Raw genomic sequence first — 23,732 nt, 5'->3', positions numbered from 1 at the left:
GGCCAACTATACATATTCTTTGGGGTGCACCGTGGCGCGAGCCTGAGGTGATCTTAAAGTGGACAGGGCTTGATTAAGTTAAGAATGGCAAAAGGCTAAGGACAAAAAGACACATCCTATTATTACCCGCCTTTTGTCCAGTATTAACTATTGTTGTTGAAGCTCGATGTTGATGTTGATTTGAGAGAACATTCCGCAATATTTCCCACCTTTCCATATAAACGATGATCAATATGAATTTTCAAGACAAATCATTTCAGTTAGTGGCAGAGCAAAGCACCTATTTATAATTTCTTACATTACTCTAGTTTACTACCTGCTAGGTTTCATCTTGTATATGAGCTCTCGTTCCTCTTATAAATAAATAAAGATTGCTCCTATATTCACCCTCTCATGCCAGTTGCTAAATATTCTTTTCTACTTATGGTGCAAGTTTGAATAATGGGATGTGGAAAACTTAAAATACGAAGCTATGATGTTCAAGTTCATAGAGCTGGAGTGGAAGATCTTGAGAGAAGATGTGAGGTAGGCCCGACTGAAAGAGTAGTTCTCTACATAGATACCATGGGTGACCCCATCTGTAGAATCAGAAACAGTCCGATGTACAAGATGCTGGTACGTGCACACTCTATACTGATCATCATCACTCTTATTAATTTTTCGCTTCCATTGTTTTCATTACATCCATTATCACACAAACCCTATACATGTGTAGTTACATCCATTACGGCTTGTAATGATGTCTTCTTGACGAAAAAAATGCAACCTTGTTTCTTTTACGTTAGGTAGCCGAATTGGGCAGCGAACTGGTTGGTGTCATTCAAGGCTCTATAAAGCTAGCAACCGTTCATAAACCTCCAAAGAATATAGCCAAGTTGGGTTATGTGCTAGGTTTAAGAATTGCACCAGTTCATCGACGAAAAGGGATTGGATCGAGGCTAGTGCTTGAATTGGAGAAATGGTTCATCGCAAATGATGTTGACTACGCTTACATGGCTACGGAGAAAGATAATGAAGCGTCAGCTAATCTCTTCATAAACAAGCTTGGATATGCCAAATTCAGGACACCGGCGATTCTTGTTAACCCAGTTGATCATCGCGCCTTACGTTTGTCATCAAAAACTGAGGTGGCAAAGCTCAAAGTTGAGGAAGCTGAGTTTCTATATCGCAAGTTCATGACTTCAACGGAGTTTTTCCCTGATGATATAGGGAATATACTGAGAAACAAGCTAAGCTTGGGGACTTGGGTGGCTTATCCCAGAGGTGAGTCATGGGAAGATTTTGGTTCAGATGGGAAAGTACTTCCAAGAAGTTGGGCTATGCTTAGTGTATGGAACAGTGGGGAGCTCTTCAAGCTAAGACTAGGGAAAGCGCCCTTATCTTGCTTTCTATACACAAAGAGTTCAATATTGATTGATAAAATCTTTCCATGTTTTAAGTTGCCTGCAATACCAGATTTTTTTAGTCCATTTGGATTCTACTTCATGTATGGAGTGCACCATGAAGGATCGTTATCAGGAAAGCTGGTTCAACACTTGTGCCAATTTGTGCACAACATGGCGACAAAGTCCAAAGATTGTAAGGTTATTGTAACAGAAGTTGGCGGTAAGGACATCCTAAGGCTTCACATCCCCTACTGGAAATCACTCTCCTGTCCAGAAGATTTGTGGTGCATAAAGACCTTGAAAAATGAAGAGAACACAATACATCAATTGCCAAAAGCGCCACCGACAACAACATCCCTTTTTGTAGACCCAAGAGAGGTTTGAACAATTTGAAAATACCCCCTGGCCTTATTGTTCTTGCTTGAGGCCAAACCTCACCTCATGTATTGTTAGATAAGTCCATCCCTCTCTCCCTTTGTGGGGGCTAGCTTTTCTGTTGTACCTTTCACATCAGTGACTCAAAATCTCAAAAGATTTCCTCAATTAGGTGCCACCCTCTCTATCCTTGTTTTCAACTGATCAATTGTCGCTACCCTCATGATCTTGACTAATCAAGAAGCCAGTTGTCCTTGATTTGTCCCTCGCTCTCGAGTAAAAAAAATTCGATTGGATCATCCAATCTTCATTAATTTGTCGCCACTCGTATATAGCTAAGGTATTCCTTCACATGCCATTGCAAGATCTTTTGAGGTGAAAGGCGGACATAGCTATTGAATGCAAATAAAAGCCTAACGAGGTCTCCAAATTAAGTTATTTAATAAGGTCATGTGATATTGTTTCTCCCAAACCTTTTATGATTTCGACGAACTTCAGCTCATGCATAATTAAGGCACAGCATAAAGTTGGGAAGATGTCAGTTTCAATGACCAAATGCGGATCCTACATCTTCCGAAGCCTAGTTCTGAGGATAAAACAAAGTTGGTTAGGGTTTCAAGTCAATAGTCACAGTCGACACCATGTTTGGCTAGGTAAAGCAGCCACGATCGACTTGGGTATCTATTAACTCTCTCCAGCCATAGAAGGAAGTTTCTTCATTTATAGTCACAATTGATTTTGTTTTTCAAAGGTATTTCTTGTCATTTAAATACGTACGTGTACCGAGGCTAGCATAATCACGATTATTGGGATGATGAATGTTATGACCATAAAGATATAATGATTTCATTGGTTGGAAAGTAAGCAATCGAATGCAATCATAATGGAGCAATATACTTTGATTATTGAAAGAGGCTTTTGTCTTTTGATTGAAATATTTTGAGTGAGTGGAGCACGAGAGCACGAACAAGTGGTTTAAATGACTTGAGAGGTTTCTAATCATGATAATGCCTATATATACTTGCATGTGTGTTGCATTACATTACATATATATAGAGCTAAAGTTGATATATGGGTCATCGCTGCAATAAGCACGAGCACTAACCCCTTTATCACATTTATAATCCTGGCTAGCTTGCTTGCTTGTAGTTTTCCCCCCATCTTATTTAACTCGAACTTTGAAGCTTATTAATTATCTTCTTACTGTTGTAAGAGTACTTACATGCTAGCTAACAAGGTTGATAAATTCTTAATCTTTTATTGAATTCCTTGGAATTTTAATTACAGCTTGGGTTTTGTTCACACAAAGATTTGCGACGATTTGGCTTTAGGGAATTAAAGATTTTAAGTACGATGTAGAATTAGGGTTTTGATGTGCGTGGAACAAGTGGGTTTGCTTACAGATATGTCCTAGGTAACAGTTAAGCAAAGAGGGACCGTAGAAATTAAGCAACAAGAGATATATAAGTTAAAAGAAAAGAGGAAGAATTTAACAACGTTGTTAACTAGCATGCTAGTACTCTTACAACTGTAAGAAGATAATTAATAAGCAAAATATTAATTACGTCCCTTGAGGGTTACTAATTCCGATATGTAGAATTAGGGTTTTGATATAGTCTACTTTTATTGAAATATCAAAATGTACATATATAACTGATAATCTTTCTCTCATTTACTTCATCGCATCTTATTAAATTTGTATTACTGTGTTATTTCATTGAGTTTTTTTGTTTTAACAAAGTGGTTTATCTCATTTTCCAGCTTGTTTCCTGTGTATGAGAGTGTGCTTGTGTTAATTTAGTACATTCAGGGAGAACATTTGCTAATGAGATAATATAATTGTATATACATATATAAAAAAGGTATTATCCCAAGTAGGATCTTAAGCAAGCCTTCTACATCCATATTATTGCATTTATAAGAACTTCAAATAACTTAGATATAAGATTTATATGCTGAAGAATTAATTAATTTTTATCAATATGATTTGTTCTTCATAATCATTGTAATTGGTAGCTTATATATACCTAATACCTAGTAGGTAAAGGTGGTTTGTGACTAGTATTTATAAAAAACTTTTTTTTATGAATTTTAAAACTCTCAAATATTTAAGTATATTTTTAAAGAGAAAATATAATTATATTTTAAATAAATAAACTCTGAAAATATATATATTAAAAATATAAGAAGTAATGATTTTGTGATCTTGAAGCTTGAAAGATTTATGGTGTATTTATAGAATATGAATCTTGTCTTTTTGCAGGGATGGGGGCTAAAAAATTATTTTATTTATATGATATTTTGAGTTGTATTTCACTTAAAATAATATATATTAAATAAGTATAAAATATTGAAAGACTTGCATGAAAATCATAAAAAATTACCATTGGATTTAGACAAATTATTTAAATTCATTTGGATATAAAAGTGAGCCCCCACGCACTTCCTAAGGCCATGATTATTGAGTTCAAGCAACTCCTGGACCTATTCTTTTTAGGTTACTTACCAATAAATTTGGGTTGATCACAATATCTCACTTAGGATTGGAATTTTGAATAATAACGTATTAGAAAATAAACTCACTCACCACACGATTCCAAAGATATTGACATCACTCCTTGCACTTGCATAGCCTTATCATGCACGCCAAGAAAAGAAATTGAAAATAAAGAGAAAAAACAAACGGAAAGTGTTATTATGACTCTGAACATCACACCAGCACTCGACTATTTAAGTTATTTCCATGGAGGCTAGCTACTAGCAAACAGCTTTTTACATCCTTGTATGAAAGAGAGGGAGACAGCAAAACTCACCATAGAATAAAGAGCACACATGTATATCCATACACTCGCATAAGTCCGATTGTCTGATTTCAATAATTTCCCACCCCAAGAAAACCTGCAGGCTCCACAGTACCAGGAGAAGACCAAAAAATGATGCTGGCCACTTAGAGAGAAGGATGTTCAATTATTTCTCTTAGTGTTCGAGCACTTAAGAACCTATGATGGATCACGATTCTTAGAACATGTATGATATGATATAACTAGCATACACACACATCCCAGTAATTTCTTCGAGGAATGTGAGGATCAAGGGCATGGCAATTAGGTCAATTTATATGGTTGGTTTTTAGCTTCCTATATTTATTCGAGTCCTTAATCTAACTATTTCCGAAAGATTAGAGGAAGTTCTTTGGGCAGAATACATCGTGCACGACAATCGACAAACTCCCACCATTTTTGTTGCTTTGATATCACTAAAAATTATTCTGACGAACGAAATCTGGACGAAGGCCGGTCTAAGCGACCTAAAGTAGTCATTTTAGGCCCAAAGACTATCAGTTTTGATTCAGGCACATAGGCCTCCTAATTATCCTAATCTGCTTTCCATTAAATCGATATTGGGCCTTGTAAATCTGGAGTGATGGTGAGTCTTTATTTGCTTTGATCTTGGGCCTGGAAGACTATCTGAAATCCATCGTGGCAAAAGCACAAAGTGGACGCTGTCTCCAAGTTCATAACGAGCAGTTTCACAAAACAAGGAACACAAAACTACAAACATTTTTTTAAAAAAAAAAAAAAAAAAAACCTTATCTATTGCGTAGACATACAAAATTTTTATAAATTATGAAGCTCGGACCCGGTGGGGCATTTTTGTATTCATATAAATCTCCTTTCTTTCATAAAAATCATCGTATAAATTCATGGATATGGCTCATAGCTTGTAAGGTCAGACTGTGAAGTTTGAAATGAATGTGTAACCACGGGCCAAGGATCTGATTCTTTAGATAGAAATCTTGGGCTTTCAACAAATTCCACTGGGCTTTGAAGTAAACAGCCCTGGCTCTGTTTAATGAGTGCAGGCCTGCTAGGGGGCCCATTAATGAGGTGCCTAGGTGTTAATTTGTTTTTTACCGTATTTTAAAAGTAACCTCCGAGCATAGTTTTTAAACCCGGCCCGATTCAAGGTCCAGATCATCAGGTCATTCAGGTTAATTGATTTTTAAAAAAAAAAAATCATAACGATGTAATTTTAAGTTAAAAAAAAAAAAAAAAAAAAAGTCAACGGGTTACAATTAGGTTTTTGACCAGGTCAATTAAGTTATTGAGTCAATCAGGTCACACCAGGTTTTTTATTTTCTTAATTTTTTTTATAAACCGACTGATTCTAACTTTAAATCGACCCACTAGATCATACCCGGTTTCAAAACTATGCTTCCGAGACACAAAGATGAAGATGAAAGGAATTAAATTATGTGAAACCGTAATTTAACACCAAAGACAATCCTTTCTCAAATTAGTCATAACTTTATAAAAAAACAATTATCCTAACTTTCTCATGTATAATGTATTGGTGGTTGTTATACTACATATCTCATTATTATCGATTTTATAACATTTTTGTCTTGTAGGCGAAGTTGGGTCTCCTTTATGTATAGTGGAATGGCTAATCTTCTTTTTATTTTATATATCATTTTTTTTAACATACCACTAGTTTAATAATCAAATAAAAATCTCAAATTAAATAATCAAATTAAGGGGAAAAAATCCAACCAAATATCCTATTACAAGAAAGCCTAGAGTCGTGGAAGCCTATACCTTTCTGTGAACACTAACCTTTCTCTTTCTCTTGTATGGTATGATATACTACCAAATTAAATGTTAATTTAACCTAACTTTCATTTGCTAGTGGTTCATTACACATTTCATATCATGATTACCAACCTTTTCTTTTTTAAAACTTTTTTTTTTTTTGGAATACTTTACACGGACAAAAATGTTCTTCTCCTCCCTCTCTTTCTCTTTAAATATTTTTACCGAAGTCCGTACATACTCTCGACGCAATTATTTAAGTATGCTAGGCTTTTTCCCATATTTTTATCAGGGAGGGCAAGCAGGGACGATCCCTACAAAATATTTAAATTTTTTTTTATATTTAGTATTTAAATATAAAATAGTATACTAATTTTTATTTTAAATAAATATATTTTTTAATAATATACTTTATTAATTTAATTCTGTTTTTTCCTATCAAACTGCTACCACCTCCTCCGTCGCTGATAAAAAACCTGTATTCTAAAATCTACCAGCAGTTCATATTTCAAGTTCCTTGATAATCTGAAAAAACAGCACTCAAATATTTTCAAGGAAATTGCACAAAGCTAATTCTACAAAAGAACAGCAAGATCAAAGATTGGAAACACACGCATCGCACCAACGCAAAAAGCTTCTATACGAGCATCACCGTTCATTCAGAAGTGGACCCCATCAATCCCCACCCTTCTTTAAGAAACCTGTCCCACAGGCAACCAACCCTTTCAAAGTTGTGACAATCCAGTCCACACACGGCAACGCCTTGTCTTGTAAACTTCCAAATCTTCCCCCCTCCAAGTCCACAAACACCCAGGACAGAGCGACCCCACCACATTTCTCCTTCAAACTTCTTCTCAATCAAAACACCATTATTTTCCATGGCAGCAGCTTGCTTGATCGACGCAACCCGCTCCGCAACCTGCAGAGACACGCAAGCTGCAACCCACCTAAAACTAATCTCCATCTTAATAATCTTCTTTACAAGCATAATTGGCATCTCTTCTCCCGTTCTCTTAGCTCGCTATTTCCACGGAAAAGCCCTCTACGACAAGGCAACTCTGATAATCAAGTGCTTCGCCGCAGGTGTGATCCTCTCCACTTCATTAGTTCACGTACTCCCCGACGCTTACGATGCACTATCTGATTGCCAGGTAGCATCAAAACATCCTTGGAAAGATTTTCCTTTCGCTGGTTTAGTTACTTTGATCGGGGTTTTATTGGCTCTTTTGGTTGATTTAGCTGCAAGTGCACGCTTGGAGCAACATGGCCAAGGGCACGGGCACGGTAACGGTAACGGACAGTACACGGTTGTTGGGATACAGGAGGAAATGGTGCGAAAGAAAGAGAGTGACAAGTCGGTTAAGGTGGAGATCATGGGAGAGGTGGATTTGGTGAAGGTAAAGCAGAGGCTGGTGTCTCAGGTGTTGGAGATTGGGATTATTTTTCATTCGGTGATAATTGGAGTTACTATGGGTATGTCACAAAATAAGTGTACTATCAGACCACTTGTTACTGCTCTTGCTTTTCATCAGATTTTTGAAGGGATGGGTCTTGGTGGCTGCATTGCTCAGGTAAATTACTCTTAATCATTTTATCAATCTAACCTCTGATACGGTTGGCACTCATCAATTAATTAACTTGTGGGTTTTGTAATTCGTGAAGTTTAATGATATGCCGTGGTTTAGTTTATTACCTTCTTATTCCTTATTGTGATAAGAAAAGGTCTCTGTTCGTGGGCTTGAACTGGGGTGATTTGTAAGTGTAGGCTCTTGCATGTCTTTCTTTCTGTAACCGACTGTCTTTCATTTCTTCAACCACCTTTTCCTTTTCCTTCGACGACTGCGAGCTTCTAGTTTACACATTTAATGTAAGCATGGTGATTATAGAATATGTAGCTAGTAAGTAAATCATGAGGGACTGGGTGTGCTTATTTAGTTTATAGAATTTTACATGGCAGTCGGTGCGAGAATTAATGAGTCCTTCCTCATGAACAATGGACAATAAAGTGGACATGCCACCATAAATTGGGTTTAGTTTTATCTACTTTCTTCATTGCTATTGATTTTATTTAGAAGAAAGTTTGTCGTCAGAACATGCCAACATAAATTGGGTACACTTCTTTTTGGAAGTTTCATTTTTGCTATGAATCTGATTGTTGAAGTAATGGTGATAAATTGCAGGCAGGGTTTAGCTTTGGAACAGTGGCCTACATGTGTTTTATGTTTGCAGTGACTACGCCGATGGGGATAGTGTTAGGGATGATCATATTTTCAATGACTGGTTATGACGACAGTAACCCCAATGCCTTGATTATGGAAGGATTACTGGGGTCATTATCCTCAGGTGTACTTGTATACATGGGTCTTGTTGATCTGATAGCTGCTGATTTTTTCCATAACAAGTTTATGAGTTCTGCTTCATGGTTGAAGAAGGCATCGTTCATCGCACTAGCTCTTGGCTCTACTTCAATGTCAATCCTTGCTCTTTGGGCTTAAAAATTCCTTTTGTGCTTTTGTTTCTGAAGGCCAAACATTAGAGTAATGAGAAGGGAGCATGTACTTAGTTCAAAACATCCAAATCGTTTTTAACGAGACACAGTCATTTCTGCTGTATAATTTCTCTAGCATGTAACTATCAAGGTGTATAATTCATAAAATGTGGTGTCCTGCGGCCATTTGGTTTCAAAAAATGGAGCTAGGCAAGTTACTTGACAATTTTCTTTCATGTGTCGTTGATTTAGCCAGAGAATGCTATAGCATACACCTTTCTACAACGTAGTGCCCTTCCATGCCAAACAAGTGGAGGAGTGCTACTAATTAAAGAACTGCGAAGATCATTAAATTTCCTGATGTTCCAGTACTAATTTTTGTCACTAATTGATCAATGAAATTCACCATCTATATCGGCTGTGTCCGAAATATCACCAGATCACATAAATTTACTACCGAACCACTTCCAAGCCTTCCATGCACCTCTTTGCTACTCCTTTGGCTTCTGCTTGTTCTGCACCGGTTTCGTATGTCTCATGTCTGCATAATCAAGCAGAAAAGGAAGCGTTAATGCTCGTTGGTGATGATATTGGGCATTTCCTTTATGGGCTCTCTAACGTTCCTGGTTAATTTGTTTCAGTTCGTTCCTACGCTGAGCAAATGGCCTGATGATTGGGACAAAAATGCTGATCAGAGTGCAGACATGACGAATACGTCAGAAACCCACTATTAAATTGAAACACCTTGGATTGTTTTCTTTTTACTCATGGAATGGTGTGCTGTTTTTTTCAAAAAAAAAAAAAACAAAAATCTCAGTGCTGGTCGTGACTGGAAGATCTCAAAATGACTCCGTGTTCCACTATTAGTCTATATCAAAGCTACGTGCCGACAGATGATTGGAAAAGGAGGGCCTCCGGGTATGCTTTTTCTTCTTCTTTTCCCTCTCTAGAGAAATATTGATTTGTTTTGTTGAGCTTGAGCATTCGCCGTTCTTCCTTTTCCTTTCTTTCATATTATTAGGACATAAGAACCCTACGATGAACCGAGTCTAAGCTCACCAAGAATGTGATTGGTCCGTCAGCTTTCTTCAACCTTCGGCCAGTGGACCACGAATTGATCATGTAAGGGAGAAATAGGAAAAAATAACTTGAGTTGAAAACTGAATAGAGGCTTTAAAAAAGAGTTTGGACCGTATTTATTTGTTGATATATTTTAGTTGGAACCTTTTCCCCGTATTGGTCCCGTAGCTCAGTTGGTTAGAGCGTTGGTCTTATGAGCCGAAGGTCGCGGGTTCGAGCCCCGCCGGGACCATCTCTACTACCCAAGACTTTACCTTAACGGTACCTTTTTTTCAATTTGTTTATCCTATTTTGAGAGCCCATTTCCTAAATATAATTGTATTTTGGGCCCATCTTGTAACATAAGTTCCATGATCATCACAAGCCATTACGATCTCAAACCCATATCAAATCCTGGGATACAAGTAAATTCCTTGATCTGAAAATTCAACAGGTGAAGTATCAAAAGGTGATGGTGTATTTTGACGCTACTGGGCTAAGAAATGTGCCACATGAGGTTTTAAATAGGGCTACATGAGGCTAAAAAAAAAAAGGCTCTGCATGATTTCCAGAAAAGAATTAATCAGTGCCACATGATCGTAAAATACATGATTAATTTATCTGTAAGATCGTAGAATACACTTAAAATATATATTTTTTTGGATTGATTCCTTCCTAGTGCGAGTTCGATCGTGTGTGAAAGTTTGAACAATCAAAATAATAAATCCTGTCTTCATCAATGATCACAACTTGAGGTATTTTCTTTCCTTGTTTACCCTTTTCTCTTTTAGTTGTTAAATCCATGTTTGGAGTATGTGGATTCAAAGTTTGTTTATATCATGTTCTTAATTATCAAAATTATTTCTGGTGCTTGGTAGAGCCTTAAGTGATAATATGGAAGTTGAAATCATAATAGGAAAATTTTTGTTCTTTCTTTTTCTGTGTTTGTGAATGCCCCAGTCAATAATAATGTTCATCCAAACTTTTTTACTGCACAAGGACAAAGTGAGTTACTTAAACAGTGTTGTTCTTTTTATCATTTTTTGGCCTTACCATTAATGTGCACAGAAGTCAATGTTTTCATGATCCTTTGCTTGCTTGCTTGGTGATAAAGCTGCTTTGTCTCGTGGCTTGCTTGTTTGTCCGTATATCGGTATATTTACTCATTGATTAACATATTTTATCTTTATCTTTATATTTATTTATTTTATTTTAATTTTTAGACTAGCTAAATACAACATCCCTGAGCTCGATCAAATGATGAATCCAATCGTACTTAAATATTAAAGAGTTTTTTAAAATCATAAAAATAAATCTTTTACATATATTAGACTCTAACTACCTTGGCTAGAAAAAATATATCAAATTATTATAATTAAAAGATTAATTAATTATCCAAAACATAATCAATAGCGTTGTCTATGGAAAACTAATCAAAAAGCTATTGATTGTTATTCAAGAACTAGTTAATCGATGTCCCCAATCACCATCCAAGACAAATAATCAAAACACTCCTGCAAAGGGATGTGTCATGGGCCTTTCTGCAGTTGTTGACACAAGTGTTCCATTAGAGCTTTAAAAAATATTCAATGAAAAGGAAAGGCTAAGCAACAATTTGATCGCCCTAAGTTAGTATGATTTTTCCACTTTCTCATGGGCTTAATCCAAATTTAGGCTAGATGTTTGCCAACTTCATGAATATAGTTGGAACCTCGAGATTTTAGAAAGCTTTTAACAAGTATAAGTGGAATATTGGTTCAAACTGTAAAACATGTGAGATCCATTTTTCTACCATCTAGAGGATATCTAATGAAGAAACTCTACCCCTTTCTCTTTCAAAGTCGAGATTATAGTCTTAAAAGAAATTTCATTAAGACATTTACGTCTCAAAGGGCAACAAAGATATAACTTGGTCAATGATTAGAAATGTAAGTTTCTTATATAAGAATTAAGTTATTCATAATAACAATGTCTTTTTCTCTCTAAGTGATATTCAGTGCAATAACCTCACAACCTTTCAAGGATGAGGTGCACTTAGTTTTTTTAGTGCGATTGTATAATTTACCTTACCTTGGGGGGAATAGATTTGAAGCCTCCATAGTGCAATTGTACAACTCTTTAAGGATGAGATTAACATGACATCTATCTAGGATAATGACCTCACAACCTTTAAAGATGAGATGAAATCAGTCTCTCTAGTGCAAATGCACAATTTACCAAGAAAACAACCTCATAACTTTTCAAGGATAGGATAGACTAAGTCTTTTTAGTGCGATTATACATTTTACCTTTAAAGGAATCAACTCAGTCTCTTCAGTGTAATTGCACAATATACCTTAGAAGGGATGGATCTGAAGCCTCCCTAAAGCAATTGCATAACTCTTTAAATATAGCACTGACGCGACATCTATCCAAAGCAACGACCTCACAAACTTCCAAGAATAGGATTAACACAATATCTCTAGTGCGATTCATAATTTACCTTGAAATGAATCAACTTAGTCTCTCTAGTGTGATTGCACAACTTTCTAAGGATGAGATTGCCGTGACATCTCTTCTGGGTAACAGCCTCACGACCTTCCAATAATGGGGTAAATCACCTCTACAACAATATTTCATCTAAGGACACCAACATTAATCACCACCTCCTGCCTAACAGTTTTTAACAATCCAATACAGATTCATCTGGATTAATAGGCATACAACTAAAACCAAGATTCCTGCGCGATTCCAAGCAGGGAACAAATCCCTTCTAAATCTTAATTAAGGTTAGATGGTTTAAGGTTAAAATTTGATAAATATTTTCCTATAATTGGGTGTCAAACTCATAATTTTTTAATAGTTTCTTAAAGGTTTATGGACCCCTATATGAAATTCTTATTGTGGACGTTAGACCCATTCAAGTTTGAATTTGATAAATATTTTCCTATGTGCGAGTGTTAGACCTATACAAAATTTCAAAGCTTTTATAAGGGTTTTGAACCCCACATGGAATGTTTATTTTGAGTGTAGGACCCACACGCAACTAAACAAAGAAATATGTAAGAATAAAAATTTTATAAAATGAAAACGTCATATTAATAAGCCCCTCAAAATCAGGGATATGTATATTAATAAGGGAAAGGGGGAAGGAGACTTAAATATCTAGCCTAGGCTCCTCAACTAGATATTCCCTATGTTAAGCAGTAGCATCCCTGATTGGGAATACTTCTGTAAAGTCAGGTACCAAGACTAGATGAAATGTGTTTTTAAAATCCACTTACATTCCTTTTGATTGATTGAAGAAATGCAAATCATACATTACAAGGAATATCTTGTCCCCAACTGCCTCTATCAAAGCTGCAGATCTCCTAAAAAATCCTTAAAACTCTTTGAGAGAGTTCCTTAAATCCTCCAGCTGGGCCCAAGAACTCTGGGCTTTTTTCATAGCAACAAAAAATTCAGCCCTCAAACTTTATTTCTTGGTCTTTAATTTAAAAACCGTTTTAGGGAATCAACTTGGTTATAGATGACTTAAAGCACTTTATCATTGAAGCAAAATTGAAGAACAAAGCATTGTATTTGTTCTTTTAGCATTACATAATCCGTCTCAAGGCTTTTTAGTTTAGCTTCTAAAATAATTTTTTCCTCATTTAGCTACTCAAAAGCAACTCGGTTCACCTTGTTTATGGCAATGATCTCCCTCGTATGATTTTTTTTTTTTTCATCCAACACCTTCTAAAATGGACGCACATCGTAAAGGTCTGCTAAAAATTATAGGTTAGGAATAATAGTCATAACACTAAGAAAAAAGTGAATGAGAAAATGTCTTATATTAAATGTTATTTGACTAGTTAAAGTTAAATGATGGTTATAGCTCTCATCAGACATCATTGAGATGTTTAATAGGATGGTGATAATCCTTTTCAACAGTCTCACCACCTCAAGGTCTGCCTCGCCAATGCCTAACCTATCATTAACAACAGCTTTTATAAGCTGTGTTTCCTCATAGTCAAGTAGGGAAATTAAATGGAGCTCGGTTGGAAAAAGTTATCCTTGTACTTAGCTCCCCCAAGAACAACTCAAGTAGAGGGCCTAACTATTGTAGCCTATTTCAGCAAGGTTGGAAATTGAGGTAGAGAGAATGCCACCACATGAGCATTTACAACTAGGACTTAAATACCAAGCTCCACAAGGGTGTAGACCCTCCTCATTTTAAAGCAGGTGACAACACCTACGATCACTTTAGAGGAGGTCAAATATACTTGACCCCTAGTTAGGGGAGTACAACTACACACAATTTCATTAAATGAAAGAGTTTTGACTCCTGTTGTTGTTTTCTCAATAACAAAGAGTATATCAATAACGATGAGACAATTCTTCATCACTTCTTTTGCCCTGCCTTCGACCATGACAAAATACAAAGACTTATTTGTAAAACTCACTTCTACATATATCATAGATAATATCACTTAAAAATAGACCAAATTCTTCCTCAAATACAGACTCAAACACCAGACTACTCTGCTTCCCAGATTGGCATCAAACTAAACAATACTAATTATACTTTATGATCCTAAATTATGGAGATATACATCTTCGGGGAAGACAAATTAGGTTCTAACTAGCACTTACATGCCTAACTTTTAGATGATGAAGAACAAAAAATTTCATTACTAAGAGTTGGTTGATCAATTTCATAAAATCCTATTTGATCAACAATTTTATTAGATCTTTTACTACCAAATCAGTATGGGACTCTATTACCACTATTTATTTTGATAGTTCAAAAACATCTCAAGTCTACAAATTAAAGAGAAAAATCACACAATTGAAACAAAATGAAAAAAAAAACTCTAGAAAGCTACTATAATAGCCTCCAAAGGCCATAAAGAGAAATTAACTTTTACATGCCTAATCCTATAGTGTGTGAACATGATATGAAATAATATAACACTATTCAACATGAAGATAGGGTGTATACCTTCTTAGATGAGTTGGACAACCGGTTAGACAATGTGAGAGCAAACATCCTTTAGCAATAGCCACCACCCATGGTGAAGCAAACGTATGCTCTTTTAAAAAAGAAAGGTGGAATTAACATAGGAATAGGCAGTCTAGAAATCATGCATGTTAGAAAGATACATGTAGAATAGGGGGGACCTTTTTGCAAAATAAAAAAATTCACAAACCAGTGCTAAAAGCCCGAATCAGGGGCACTAATATGCAATTCCAACATTTGACACATGCTTTAAACTACATAGATATCTAGATTGGTGGGAGGATTTATAAAATAAAAAAAACAGAATGAAAAAAGGAGGTTGGGTAGCTTTTGAACATTGAATCTGAACTCGTTGTTAAGCCAATGGTAGATTTTCTAAATTTTTTATTTGAAGAAACTTTTAGTAATTCATAATTGTGCTCTGGCTTTTCTTAGTACATATCATAATGATTGTAGTGATTGGATCATTTATTTAGGAGTCACAAATCACATGTATATGATGAGAAAGATTTAACTATCACTTTAACACCCAAACGGTTATGTATTACTAATGCTAATATTATGACTTACCTAGTTATAGGAGCTGGAACAATTGTAGTCTCTTTATTTATTTCACATATTACTTGTTTTATCATTATCAAACAAACTAATGTTGGTTTGACAAGTCACTGAAGAATTATAATGTTGTGTGTTAATGTATCTAACTTTTTATATTTTTCAAGATATTCTTACCAAGAAGATCATTGATCATGGTATTAAAAGAGAAGGGCTCTACTATGTTGATGACTAGTATTGGTAGAGCAAACAGTATGCAAGGATCGTCATATGCCCGATAAAAATATATTTGGTTATGGCATGTCTTGTTAAGACATGCGTCATTCAATTTTCTAAAGTATATGTTTCCTAGTTTATTTCAATACATGAATTGTTTGGATTTTAAGTGTGATACATACATCTTAGCTAAAATTCATTGGATTTCATATCCACTAACTCTCATAGGAGTACTACACCATTTACTGTGATTCATTCATATGTTTGAGGACGTTCACTAGTTTCTACCTTATATGGTATTCGGTGGTTTGTTACTTTTATTTATGATTGTACTTGTATGACTTGGCTCTATTTGATGAAAAACAAAGAAAAGGTATTCAATATATTTAAGATGTTTCATGACATGGTTCTAACTCAATTTGCATGTAAGATTCAAATTCTTCACACATATAATTGTAGGGAATATGATAATCAGCTCCCACCAGTACTACATGAAACTTCATATGTCCAAAAACCTCAACAAAATGGTATAGCAAAACTTACAAAATGGGCATGTTCTAGAGACCGCTAGGGCACTTCTTATTGGTGCAAATGTGCCTCGTTATCTTTAAAACGAAGTTGTTGTTACCATAGTTTACCTTATGAACAAAATTTCCTCAAGAGTGTTAGATTTTTAGACTCCATTATAAGCCTTATCCATATACCAACCCCTTTTGTACGTATTAATGCTTACCCCTTGGGATTTTTGTTGTGTTATATTTGTCCACAATAATAAAAATCAGCACACCAAGCTAGATCTATATGTTGTTTGATATGTTTTTTTAGGATATAGAACACATAAGAAAGGATATCAATGTTATCATCCATCTACTTGATGTATGTATATGACCATAGATGTTATTTTCTTAGAGCCTGACTGTTATTTTTCAGGACCATTATCTATTTCTCCTTTCTAGAAGGAGACATTTATTGAAAAAAAAGAAATGGATGAACTTGGTATTTAAAGATATAAAAGATATTGTTAATCTAGAACCAGTTAAGTTAGTGATACATGCTCAAGACCCCCTCTCTTTAACAGTACCCGGAGACCAAACTCTTTCTAAGAATATCTCTGAGGTAATACAATCAACTTTCTCCTATATTGAAATAAATATTTTTGTTGGATATAAACTTTCTTTCAGGCTCAATTGTGAAAGGGTTTTGAAATGATACTCCCTAGAGTATGTGGTAGGAAACTCAATACTTCTAATTTAGATCTTATTAATAATTGATAATTTGTAATGTGTAATTGTTGTGTTGTATATAGTTTGTTTTATCTTGTCAGAACCAATTCAACCCAATAACTTAAATTGTTATGTGAGGTTCCAAGATATGATTTATATTAATTTCTAACATATCCTCTCAAGTAAAAGCTCTTTGAACTTGAAACTTGTACAAATCTATATTATTTTTTACTTAATTTTTATTAAATAAATAAGAATTGTGAGATTCAAACTCTTGATCGTTTGGTCATCAAGGCTTTGATATTATGTCAAAGAACCAATTCAACCCAATAACTTAAGTTGTTAGGTGAGGTCCCAAGATATATATATTTTTTTGTTTTTACCCGAGTATCCTCACATCCTTTTAAAAGATGAGACTAATCCCGTTCGGGGTTCGTGGCCACCCCTCCCAATAATTGTACTTTCTGGGTATCGAACTTGTGTTCTCACACTTGCAGGGATATAACAATGTCTTAACCGTTAGACCAACACTTCATTTGTTGAGGTTTTTAAAATATAATTTATATTATTCGCTAATATCCACACACACACACACACACATATATATATATATATATATATAAATCTTCATTAGATGCTCATGGGAAAAATTAAGAGAGTACTAGCTTGGTCAAAATATGGAGTATTATATAAAACAATAGAAAAAACAAGTGAATTGGTTTGATCTACCATTGTGATCATGTATTATTGTCTGGTCATTAGTGTTTACAATGAAATGTGAATAGATTTTAAAGAAAACGTGTTTATAAAGTGCAGATGCAGTAGATGTGTGTAACTGCTTTTTTTTTTTTTTAATCTTTTGCTTTAAAATAATTTGTTATATAATTTTGAATCGTTTTGATGTGTTAATGTCAAGAATAAATTTTAAAAAATAAAAAATATTTTAATCTTTTTTTCAAACGAAAAATATTTTGAAATGTAATTTCTACCACTGTTTACATCTTCATGAAATGGGTTTTTTAAAGCTCTTTCAAAAATTATTTTTTGCTTTAAATTATTTTTTTATATAATTTTGGATTTTTTTAATATGTTAATATTGAAAATAATTTTTTTAAAAAATAAATAATATTATTTTGATGTATTTCTAAACAAAAAATATTTTAAAAACAACCATTACTATATTTTCATTGATAATAAATCTAGGTGCAATTTTATTAAATTTATTTTTTCATGTCATTGGCCGGCTAGGTTAAATAATTAAAGGTTAACTTTATCTTATAATTTTAAAAAAATAATAATAAATTAACGTGTTGCACTGTTTTCTTTTTCTGATTGTCTTATAATAATAATAATAATAATGACAATAATAACAATAATAATGTTCCACTCCGAAATTGAAATCTATGGTTGAAGGTTTTTAGTTATGCTACATAATAAATTAGTTTGTAGCTCAAATAATAACAATACTCATTTATTTTAAAAGATTTGGAGTTTTGAATCTATTTTTTGTATAAAAAAAGGGAAAGAAATAAAAGAAAAGGTGATACCACACACATGTTTTGTCTCCAGAGTAAAATTATTTGTCTTTATTGTTTGTTTGATATAATTTATGAAAGATATAGAGTCATAATTAAAAAAAATTAGTAAAAAATACCAAAAAAATAAAAGAATTATCATTTTTTGTTCTATCCATGAATAAAATGTAAAGACAAGTTAAGTAAGGGTTTCCTATTCCTTGACTATAAATATTCAAATCTTTATACCTAATACCCCATAAATAGTTCTAATTATATAAGAAAAATAATCAATTTCAGCTAGAAGAGTTTATAGAGGAACCCTGCCCTCTTCAACCCATTCAACTTGTGCAATTTCTTTTTCAATCATGATGCCTGTAATTTGTATTTGAATTCTTTTTGTATTGCTTGGTGCATTTAATTCAATAGCTTTTTTCCATTACTTTGCATAATAAAACTTGATTTTTTAGCATTAAAGTGTATGTAAGGATTTTCAGTTCTTGTAATATAAATGTTGAGTTTTCAATTCATCCAAATAAATTAAAAATGACCTTAATTAAATTAGAAATACATTTGGTATAAGCGACTTCAATTATTTTTTTTTAAAAAACAAAAGATATAAGTTAAAACCCATAAATCAAATGTTATTTCTAACCAAATTTATTAATAACTTTTTTAAAAGTCAAAAGTTAAAACTAACTTAGACTTGTTTGTTTGCTATAATTTTTTTTTTTTTTAGAAAGTAAACTTCTAGAAAGAAAATTATTTTATGATGTTTTGCAATGTTATAAAAAATAAATTGAAAAATATTTTTTGGTGTTTGGCTATGCCATGAAAAATAAGTTGGGAAATAATTTATTAATGTTTTAATTTTTTTTCAAGTTTATTAAGAGAATAGAAACCAAATCTGAAAGATAAAAAAGTTTGAGGATGAAATTATAAATAATCAATTTCATCAATTATTTCAAATAAAACAAATAGCAATGAAAAGTATAGAAATGAAATTTGATATATAAAAAAAGTTAAAAGATGATGAAATTGAAAAAAAAATATAATTTCATAAATTATTTCAAATAAAATAAATTGTAATCAAAAGAATGTGCACCAAATCTGGCTGATAAAGAAATTAAAGATAATAAAATTTAAATTAATTCAAATAAAATAAATAGTAATCAAAAGAATAAGGACCAAATCTGATAAAAATATCTTTAATTTGTGATCTCTAGTTGTTGTATTTTCCAATTTGAACGAGGGAAAAACGCGATAGAAAGATGACGAGATTTCTTGCCTATATAAGGGCTTGTTTGCAAAATTGTTGTATTTGAGGACCCGAATAAACTCGTTCATTTGTGTATAGGGAATTTGCAGGAGAGTGCGTGTAATAGTGCATCATTTCTATTAGAAGATTCATTAATATTGTTGCGGCTCAAGGGATAAGGATATGAAAAAAAAGGTGAGATTTGAAGTTATAGAAAGGAAAACTACTGTGTTGAAATTGTCTATATCAAGGTTGTTAAAATCACGAGTTGACTCTTAAAATCTTACGATTTTACAAGTTAACATATATATAACGTGTTAAATTGGGTTAAAATTCAAAATCGGTCAAACTCGGATTGATTTTACAAGTTTGGCCGATTTCGAGTTTTAACCCACAAAATTTTAAAAATTTACTATCTTCTTGTCTGAGTCCCTTGACACTCCACTACATAGTCCCCACTCCCCAATCTCCCTTTTCCCCATTGCCCAAATCTCAAATTTTCAATCTTAGCAGACTAATATCAGCATTAGAGGATCTTGGGTATGGAAAAGCCTTATATTGTATTTTAGACTAGGAAGGCTTGATCGGAGTATCAAAACCATGGGAAAACATAGGTAAATGATGAAGAATCGAAGGAGTAAAATAAGATATAGAAATACTTATATAGAGAGAAATATTATATTTTAGGCTGGGAAAGCATGATCGGAGGATCAAAACCATGAGAAGATAGAGGTAGATAGTGATGAATCAAAAGAGTAAAATAAGATATAGAAATACTTATATAGAGAGAAATATTGTGTCTTAGACTAACCATTTATTAACTACAAAGAGAGACGATAAAGATTCAGAGAGAACTTGAAATACATGTCTTGATTGGTGGAATATTTGGACATTATTTTTGGGACTTGTTACTAACATAAAAAAGGTGGAAGGTGAGGTGGCATGAGATTAAATTGATATCATTTTGTATGTTTTTGTTCTCGTTGTCACGGATTCACTGTATTGGTCTCTATTAATTTTTTTTGAAGTTGGTGATATACCTAAGAATATTGTATCATCTCATTAGTTGTCTGCAATATGTTTCAAAATTAGTCATCTAAAAAATGTTCTGAAACTCTATCAATAAAACATAGTTGTTTAATCTTTTTTTTTTTTTTTGTATTTTTAAGTTATTTAAATCATATATGAAATTTTATTTTGAATTATATATTTCAAGTTATTTGGATATTTGTATTGTTTACTTCACTTTTATTTTAATTGTGTTATATTATTATTTATTACTTGACTGAAATTGTTAATATATAATTAATTAAAATATTTTTTTTATGATTTTATAATTTATATTTATGATCCAAAATTATATTACATATTTCATATCACGTTAAAAAAGCATTTTTGAGAAACTTTTTCTACACATTATAAGAAGGCTCGTATAATTCTTTTTCTTTCTTTCTTCGTTTTTTTTCCTGCTACCGATAACGACAGATCATATATCCACTGTCTCTTACCTAAACAACAAATTGAGCCGAGCTCTGAAATCTGGATGACACAAATTTAAGCCAGAAGCTCTAATCAACGGAAAGCGTACACATTTCTGGTTTCTTGCGTTAGCCTTGACCTCTTGGATTTGTGAGCTAAACACAAACCAACAAGGGAGGCCAAGCTTGTACATCGCTCTTATGTAGCCATTTGTTTAATGCAACTATGCAAGTCTCCAAAACACCAAGCAGAAACCATGGAAGACTTTACAAGAGAATTTGTCCTCTCTTACCTCTCCATATAGGCCCACCTCTTAATTGGTGATGGAAATAAGACCCCCTTTTTCATTTACTCATCAGACATGATACGGATTTAGCCCCATGCATCAATTATGTGTCAGGGATACAGCCATGCTCCACACACAGCTCCATAACCAGCTACAGCTCAGTCAAGATTCTTCCCTTGCGATGCCCTGTGCTAAGCACATAACTTTCGGATCACAGGCAGATATGGTGCACGCCAGTTCTTTGATCAAACTACTGTTTTCTTCAGCTAACAATGAGTGTGACCAATTTTAGAACTAACCCGTAAAAGGCCAAGATTATTGAGCTGTGTTTTCTTTACATGGTGGAAGATTCAAGAGATGTTCAAGAAAGAGAATCAAGTGACAATCGATCAAACAGTTCAAGATTACATGACCCGACGAGTAATGGCAATTGGTTTTTTTTAAAAAAATTATATGATATATCAACTTACAAAAGATCTATACAATGTGGAATGCAAACATTCTGCGCGAACATAGACAATCTCTCAAGCATCCAGTTCAGTTGCATTAATTGATGGGAATACCTTGCTTTCTGATCTATTCCTACACATTCTCTTCAAAGAAGAACTCAAAGACAAAGAAGTAGATGGTGATTCTGATAAACAATCACGATTTACCACAACATTTCCATTCTCATTCTCAGAATTTGAAAAATCAGTGACAATTTCCAATCTAGAAGCCCCAACATCACTCAAGCCCCTCTCATCTGTTGACTCCCTACTCACCTCCGTGGACTTGAGATCATCAATAGCAGTGTCGTTGTCATCACCCACAGCAGGAGCTCTACAAACAGGACAATTAGAGTGAGAATTCAGCCACATATCAATACACTCAACATGAAAACCATGACCACACTTTGTCAAGCTCTTGCCAACCTCATTTTCCTCAAAGGGACTTAAGCAAATGACACACTCTAAGCCTTGTTTACACTCTTCTGCTTTGTAAACAAACAATGGAATTGAAGAAATGACTGATCTATCAAGACCCTTTGAAGGGGAAGTGGAGAAAGTAGTGTCAACAGTGAAATTATGGAAATGGTGGAATCTTGAAGCACGCAGAACGTGAGACACAGACACAGAACTTGATCTTCTTCTATGGCGAGCTTGTGCCAAGAACCACTTGGCATAGATGTGGAGAAGCAACACAAAGAGGATTACTAAAAGAAGGGATATAACTGCAGCAAGCATTATGTTGCTGTCATACGAAGATATGCTGTTGATGAGATGACTCATTGGATTGTGCTCTGGTGATTCGACAGCACTTGGCATTGCTGTGTTTTTTGGGGTTTAAAGAGAGATGTCTGTAGAAGAGAAAAGGTTGAGGATATATATTTACACATGAACAGTATAGAATGATCTTTTTTTGTAGACAACTAGGTACCAATGGAATCTGCTACCACCACCACCACTTCAATGTAGGGATTAAAATATATAAAGAAGACATCAACGTGAAAATGAAGTCGTTGATTGAGGATTAGATTACGGGCAATGTGTTCTGGAACACTTGCGTGTATTAGCCAGCAATAAAACAAGAGTGTGTCTAATGTCTACAGTGTACTTTGAAGTCAAAAAGGATCCCTTTATCCAAGGAGCTAATGGGACTCCTGCATGGGAAAGAAGAGAAGAAAGTCGAAATGGAGGACTCGTGAAGGCGACGGCAGAAGAGGTTGGGGTTATTGGCTTCATGTGCCTATTTTAATTGTTTAATAGGGAGGTAGGGATCCCAAGATGAAAAAGGAGATCTAATATCTCAACTATGCCATCCTTTTCATGTCTTTCTTGTTGACTTGGTAGGGGCCTAACTGGTCTTGGGCGTCAAATTTTGTGTTCGGGGGTCCCACCGCTGCTTCACTACTACCAGTCAGCACCCCCCTTTTCTCTGCATGTTTCCGGGCTAGATATCAATTTTAGCGTTGGGTGTAGGCTCGTGACCTCTGACCTGTCTCGGAGGCAATGGCCAATTACCTGTGACATGCTAAGGCTCCTACTCAAGTTGGACTATTAACATCAGATCCAAAAGTCAGCAAGTCAACATCCTGCTACGGCACTCAATCAACAGCCAGAAATCCAGCAATGATTTAGAACTAAAACGGCGTTGGCAGGGACGCAGAGCAGCCAACCTGCTGTGAACCATCAGGAAGTACGTGCTACGCCCATTGGCATGCATGATTGAGGGGCAGTGCTTTGACGATAATCTCGGATTAGGGTGTAAGAAATTTTAAAAAATAATCGGATTCGACCTCGAAATACGCTTAATTTGGGCAGTGAAATATTTAGAAAGCG

At 34.3% G+C, this 23,732-nt stretch overlaps 3 protein-coding genes and 1 non-coding gene across 4 annotated transcripts; 3 read left to right on the top strand and 1 right to left on the bottom strand.

Annotated features, from left to right (window-relative positions):
- The first annotated feature begins 255 nt into the window (after positions 1–255).
- LOC118055562 (probable N-acetyltransferase HLS1) lies at positions 256–1,928 on the top strand. The gene is made up of 2 exons (XM_035067521.2): positions 256–615; positions 786–1,928. Exons 1-2 carry the CDS (start codon positions 442–444, stop codon positions 1,767–1,769), a joined length of 1,158 nt encoding a protein of 385 aa, XP_034923412.1. The 5' UTR covers positions 256–441; the 3' UTR covers positions 1,770–1,928.
- Positions 1,929–7,102: 5,174 nt separating this feature from the next.
- LOC118055561 (zinc transporter 6, chloroplastic) lies at positions 7,103–9,066 on the top strand. The gene is made up of 2 exons (XM_035067520.2): positions 7,103–7,923; positions 8,533–9,066. Exons 1-2 carry the CDS (start codon positions 7,231–7,233, stop codon positions 8,845–8,847), a joined length of 1,008 nt encoding a protein of 335 aa, XP_034923411.1. The 5' UTR covers positions 7,103–7,230; the 3' UTR covers positions 8,848–9,066.
- Positions 9,067–10,078: 1,012 nt separating this feature from the next.
- TRNAI-UAU (transfer RNA isoleucine (anticodon UAU)) lies at positions 10,079–10,152 on the top strand. The gene has a single exon. It is a non-coding gene; the product is annotated as a tRNA-Ile (tRNA).
- A 10,973-nt stretch (positions 10,153–21,125) lies between these two features.
- Positions 21,126–23,692, bottom strand: LOC118055522 (RING-H2 finger protein ATL2). Its single transcript, XM_035067442.2, has one exon. It carries the CDS (start codon positions 22,716–22,718, stop codon positions 21,936–21,938), a length of 783 nt encoding a protein of 260 aa, XP_034923333.1. The 5' UTR covers positions 22,719–23,692; the 3' UTR covers positions 21,126–21,935.
- Between the last annotated feature and the right edge of the window lie 40 nt (positions 23,693–23,732).

The sequence above is a fragment of the Populus alba genome, chromosome 1 (assembly GCF_005239225.2).
Source record: "Populus alba chromosome 1, ASM523922v2, whole genome shotgun sequence".
NCBI classification, from domain to species: Eukaryota; Viridiplantae; Streptophyta; class Magnoliopsida; order Malpighiales; family Salicaceae; genus Populus; species Populus alba.
Note: the sequence above shows the minus strand (reverse complement) of the source record. Positions and strands in the feature narration are given on the sequence as shown.

Excerpts from the sequence above, each read along its gene's own strand:
- LOC118055562 (XM_035067521.2), top strand. The coding sequence starts at position 442 with ATGGGATGTGGAAAACTTAAAATACGAAGCTATGATGTTCAAGTTCAT. Across the intron at positions 616-785 it reads GTCCGATGTACAAGATGCTG|GTAGCCGAATTGGGCAGCGA; the intron begins GTACGTGCACAC and ends CTTTTACGTTAG.
- LOC118055561 (XM_035067520.2), top strand. The coding sequence starts at position 7,231 with ATGGCAGCAGCTTGCTTGATCGACGCAACCCGCTCCGCAACCTGCAGA. Across the intron at positions 7,924-8,532 it reads TTGGTGGCTGCATTGCTCAG|GCAGGGTTTAGCTTTGGAAC; the intron begins GTAAATTACTCT and ends GATAAATTGCAG.
- LOC118055522 (XM_035067442.2), bottom strand. The coding sequence starts at position 22,718 with ATGCCAAGTGCTGTCGAATCACCAGAGCACAATCCAATGAGTCATCTC.